Source organism: Alligator sinensis, unplaced genomic scaffold, assembly GCF_000455745.1.
Source record: "Alligator sinensis unplaced genomic scaffold, ASM45574v1 scaffold219_1, whole genome shotgun sequence".
NCBI lineage: Eukaryota > Metazoa > Chordata > Crocodylia > Alligatoridae > Alligator > Alligator sinensis.
The window spans coordinates 3,439,871-3,445,091 of record NW_005841866.1 but is presented as its reverse complement, the minus strand read 5'-3'; the positions used below and the strand labels follow the sequence as shown (position 1 = coordinate 3,445,091).

General features: G+C 38.4%; 1 protein-coding gene across 1 annotated transcript in view; it reads left to right on the top strand.

Annotated features, from left to right (window-relative positions):
- The window catches only part of FAM161A (FAM161A, centrosomal protein), a 14,734-nt gene extending 10,502 nt beyond the window's left edge, over positions 1-4,232 (top strand). The window contains exons 7-9 of the mRNA XM_006016760.1: positions 2-13; positions 1,308-1,462; positions 2,820-4,232. Coding sequence (XP_006016822.1) covers positions 2-13; positions 1,308-1,462; positions 2,820-3,150 — 498 coding nt within the window. The 3' untranslated portion in view covers positions 3,151-4,232. The remainder of the gene's footprint in view (position 1; positions 14-1,307; positions 1,463-2,819) is intronic.
- The last annotated feature ends 989 nt before the right edge of the window (positions 4,233-5,221 follow it).

The window sequence follows — 5,221 nt, the reverse complement described above, 5'->3', positions numbered from 1 at the left end:
AAGAGTGACTCAGGTTACCTTAGCTCACTCTCACTCCTTAATTAAACTTGTCTGCAAATATTGCCTGTTAGGGACAGTATCAATCTTAAATATTTTTGGAGGATGCTTGAAAACAGTTTTGGAAGGAAGCACATCATTTCTCTTCTCACCTGTCCATGGCACTTTTCAGTTTTGTTTGCATCCATATGTCCTTTCCCCATGAAAATAGTTTTATTACCATCACTGATGGTCTAGCACAGTCATTCTCTGACAGCAGTTTTGGCTGGCTGATTGCTGTGTTCCCTACATGAGGGAGAAGGAAGTGCAGTGTACTTGCATTGTAATTAAGAATTCATTTTTTCTCCCACAAACACCTAATATACAACATATTTAATCTGCACACTTGTTGAGACTGAGTGGTTGTTTATGGGGCTGTTGTTTTCCATTTATACAAGTAAATGCATATGTGTTTTTTCCAGTTTATATTTTACATACAAACAAAATCTACCACAACAGAGTGTTTTTCATCCTAAAGCATACAAGGATTTGAGCTACTGGTACTCAAACCTCTACTGTGCAAATGGAATTAAATCCATTTGGATGTAATCCAAATTAACCCATTTGCAAATGGCTAATGATTTTGCTCTGTTCCTTGTCCAAGGATCTGTAAGATATTCTGAACACCTTGTTTTTGGTAATATAATGGTGCTGTTCACACTGCTGAGCCATGACAATATAATGTTAAAGAGCTTTCTCTATGTATATTTTGTCAGTAAGGTCCAAACAAACTCTTCATCCCTGGCTCTTGTGATGGTGTAAATAACTCCAAATGCAGCAGAAATAGTTTTTACTGCAGAAGTTTAGGCAGGAGAGTCCTTGTTGGAAGACTCTGTGCTATTCCAGACTGCTATAATGCTTAGTTTTGTGCTTAAACGGAGACAGAAACAGATGTAGTCATGTTGAGAGTGTGGCCCCATGCACAACACGCACTTTACTGGGTCAAAAATCTTCATAGAGGGAGCAGCTACACATTACCTCAGCTATGTAGGTGAGTTCTCTGGACTACCTGTGCTTGAAGCGTTAATGGTGACAGTTTCATCCTATGCAACTTTTGCGTCTTTTCCATAGGAGAAGCTAATTTTCAGTAGCAGGTCTGTGTATGTTCCCACAGCACTACAAAAGAAATTAACTAATATGGCTCTTTGGGGAATAAATCACTTTGAATTTGATAGGGTTACTGATGGAGTAAGATTCCATGTACCATAAGTAAAGCATTATAATCTTATACTTAATAATGAAAATGTTTTACTGCTTTTTTATGTTTATAGAAAAATGCCAGAATAGCAGCAGAAAAGCATTACTCTGATATACTAAAAGAACTCAGGTTGTGCGAAGACTTTATTTCAAAGAAGGGTCAGACTCCTAAGCTTCTGTATCATTCCAGTGATGAAGACTTTAAAAGATATACAGAAGACAGAGAAAGGTAATTAACTAGCAGATTGTTTTGTGTATATTATTACAGTCAGCAATAACAAGTTCTGCTTTTAAATATTTCTAGAAGACAAAAGTATTTGTACTTTTCAGGGGACTATTTGGCTGCATTTAGTACTTCTTTTAGCATTTGTATAAAATCTATAATTCATGAAAGCCACTTAAAATGAGGTACTTATGTTCATTATTCAGGGTCCTCATATTTATTTGACTACTGGATATGTAACTTACATGAAAAAAACACTACATTTTGATTTCTGATCTTTTAATCCAAGAATGTCAAACTCTCGGCTCTGTGGCCTGGCTCTAGCTCCATGGGGCTTCTCACAGGTAGCACCTAGGTAACGCACCTCCACCAGTAGGGCAAGAGGGCAACAACATTAACTTGTCTTAGGTGTTGGCCTCATTGACACAATGACTGTGGCAGTCATGGGTGTTCAAACTGCTGCTGCCGCATGCCCCACTGCTGAACTATCCCCAGCAGGATCTTGACCTGGAATTTTAGGGGGGCGGGAGGGGGGCGGCAAGGGGATGTCAAGTGACAGCAGTATTAACCCCTGTGACTGACAAAGCTGCTGTGTTGGTGGGGCCAGTATCTATGGCTTCAATGCCACCATCACAGAATTGTCTGCAATAGGGATCCCAAACCAGGAATTCAGTGATGGGGCAAGTGAGAGCAATGTTAATCTCCCAGGCATTGGCCCTACCAAGACGGTGGCTTTAGCAGCTGCAGGGTTAACACAGCTATCCTTCATGCCACTGCTGAATTTCCAGCCCTGTAGGCAGGATCTGGAGGTGGGTCTTCCAGGCCAGATAAGCCATTTTCCATGGGTTTGATGCTGGACACTCCTATTTTAATCAGAAATCCTAGCAGATTGCTAATGAGTTTTGTTCTTATAAAATCTTATTATTTGGGGGGGGAACCCTCTGAGAAGTGTTCATTTGAATATTTCATGTTAAAAAGAATTCCATGCCACACTGAACAGCTTTTGCCAGGATTTGGGAAAGTGCACTGGAAAGTTTACACAGTGCACAGGTTACAGAGGGTGTTCTGCATTACCACTGGCCAGACAAGGGGCAGCAATGGAGGGGTGCCACTCTGGAGATTTATGGAACTTCACTTCTTGCAGAGTAAATGCACACAACATGGGAGGCTAACGTAATCCTTATAAAGGAAATAGCTTCCTTCACCTTAAACACAAGTCCTCCTAGCCCTGTAGAGACAACTCTGGTTGGACTTGGCTACCAGGATTTGGGCCAGAGTACATTAGAATTTTATTCTGTTAAACACCAATTTAAAAAAAAATCTCCCACAAAAGATCAGTACATGCGACTCTTCTTCTTTATAGTCTTAATGAGGATAAAATACAAGAAAGAGAATCCTGTAAGGAGGAGGAACCAAGCCCACAGTCTGACCAATCCTGTGAGGAAGAGGCAGGAACGAGACATCAATCTGACCAATCCTGTGAAGAAGAGGAAGAGAAAGCAAGCTGTCAATCTCATCAGTTCTGTGATGGGGAAGAGGAAGAGGAGGCAAGCCATCAATCCCACCAATCTGAGGAGGAGGAGCAGGTAGAAGTGGCAAGCACTCTGTCTGATCATGATGCTCTCAAATATGAGGATGAAAAGTATGAAGAATGTGGTTCAGAAGAAAAACCTAGTGATAATGAAGCTGACTGAAAAGAGAAGGAGGTCTGTCTGCCTCCTATTACTTCAGGCCTAGTGTTCAAAACACATTTCATTGCTGACAGTGGAAGATATGCCAAAGAAAAACCTAACTCTGTAATAGGGACATTTTGAATTGTGTATGTTTGGGACTTTCGTGAATTTGAAATTATAATACTCTAGGGTGCTGAAGAATAAGGATTTTATTCTAATGAGAAAGAACTAACTAATTTCCATTCAGTGGATACAGTTGTTTTGTGTGCCTTGTTCTAGACTTGGAGAGTACAAGTGCACCTTGGTTCATAAGAAACATTATCCATGGTTTAAAACGATTGAATTTCTTGTGTTCCTGTTGATTACTGCTTTGGATCTTCACATGTCTAGCTCAGCCTTGATACTGGCAAAATAAGGAGAAGCACATCCATCAGAGAATTTTTTTTTTCATTCCTAAGCCAAGGTTTTAAAGCAACATTGCTTCTTACTTCCATATTTTTGGAATCTTCTCAATTTTAACCAGTGGAATTCCATGTATGTGACTCCCTTATTATTGGAAGGTCTTCTGGAAAGCCGACTGCCAGCAACAATCTTCTGTGCAACTGGACTTCCTTGTAACTGTTTCCAATACCTAAATTATATTGCAAGGAATATTTATATATAGTGCCCCATTTGCTTCTAAAATAGGGATTAAAATACAATTAGAACATGTCAGGTTCCTCCATTTAAACTCCTGCAGGTATTTCTAATGCTAAAAGAAGGGTGGGTTCAGGGAACAAAGTCATATCATAACATTCTGAAGCAGAACTTCATTTTTTTTACGCTGTAGATTATGTGTTAGTGTCTAATCATAGTTTCAAAATGATGTGTTCTCTGTATTATAATTTGTGTCTTTTATCCATGCTTTTTGAAGAACTGTTGCAAGATTACATAAAATAATTCATTACAATGTAAATGATTACATTATATTAAGAACGCTGTAGTCTTTATTTAGACAATTAAGAGACACTGCACATTGGAAAATTGATATTAGTGCAAAAATTCACTTCTGCAGCTGTTTTCATTTTTGATGGAAAGTTTTTTAGTATAGCTCCTCTTTGCATACTTGCTACATTCCCCTCCCACTTTCTTCACTGACTGCTACTAAAGATTGTTTCTGCCCCCTACCCCACCCCACCTTTATTTCACAGAATGCTTTCTGGTTCCCTTTCCTACTCTACTGCCTTGTCATCATCATCATAGCCAACATTAAGAGTAGAAAAAGGAAAATTATCTACATAGTAATACACAGTTACTGAAGAACATCAAATCACATGTTTTGCCCGCTCAATAAAGGATTGAGCAAAATGTCCAAGCAGTACATAAATGCAAAACAGTTTGTAGTAACCAGCTAACAAAGCATTTGTTAGCACATTGAATTTACAATAGTTTTTGATGCCTTTGCAATCAAGTACTATGATTTTATTTCCCTTTCTTCCAACATGTTATACAATGCTATTGACCAACTCATTTTTCAAGTGGTTGGATCTGTATCAGGAGACTTTTGCTAAAATTTGGAATTCAAGTCAAGTATTTGTCACATGTTTACATCAACTCTGCAACTGTGACACAATGTGCTCCAGGTTGAAAAATTAACTTCTTCACTGTGTGAATTCTGATTAAGTGTTTTCTTTCTTAAATAAAGATATCCCAGAAACAGGTTTGTTTCCATGTCATACAAAGAAACAAGTATGTGTTAATAATAACACAATAGTCAGGCAACTCCCTGACACAAAACTCAAATCTGGTTTGTTTAGGATTTAAAAATTAAGTTATTATACACTTCCACAGTTGGAAGCAAGTTTTCTTTAGTTTTCAATCCTCCCCCAGCTAATGATGGAGTCAGCAGTGAGGTTAGGTGGCAGTGGTAATATATATGTGCACTGAATGTGGGATTTGTGTGTAAATGACTCCTTAGTATGGACTGCTGATGCATTTTTACTGTATTGGGCCATTTGGAAAGTAACTTATACAAAATAGCACTTACACTGCATTCACTTCTATTTCAATAACAGTACAATATGGAATTGTACACATATATGAAAGAAAAGTC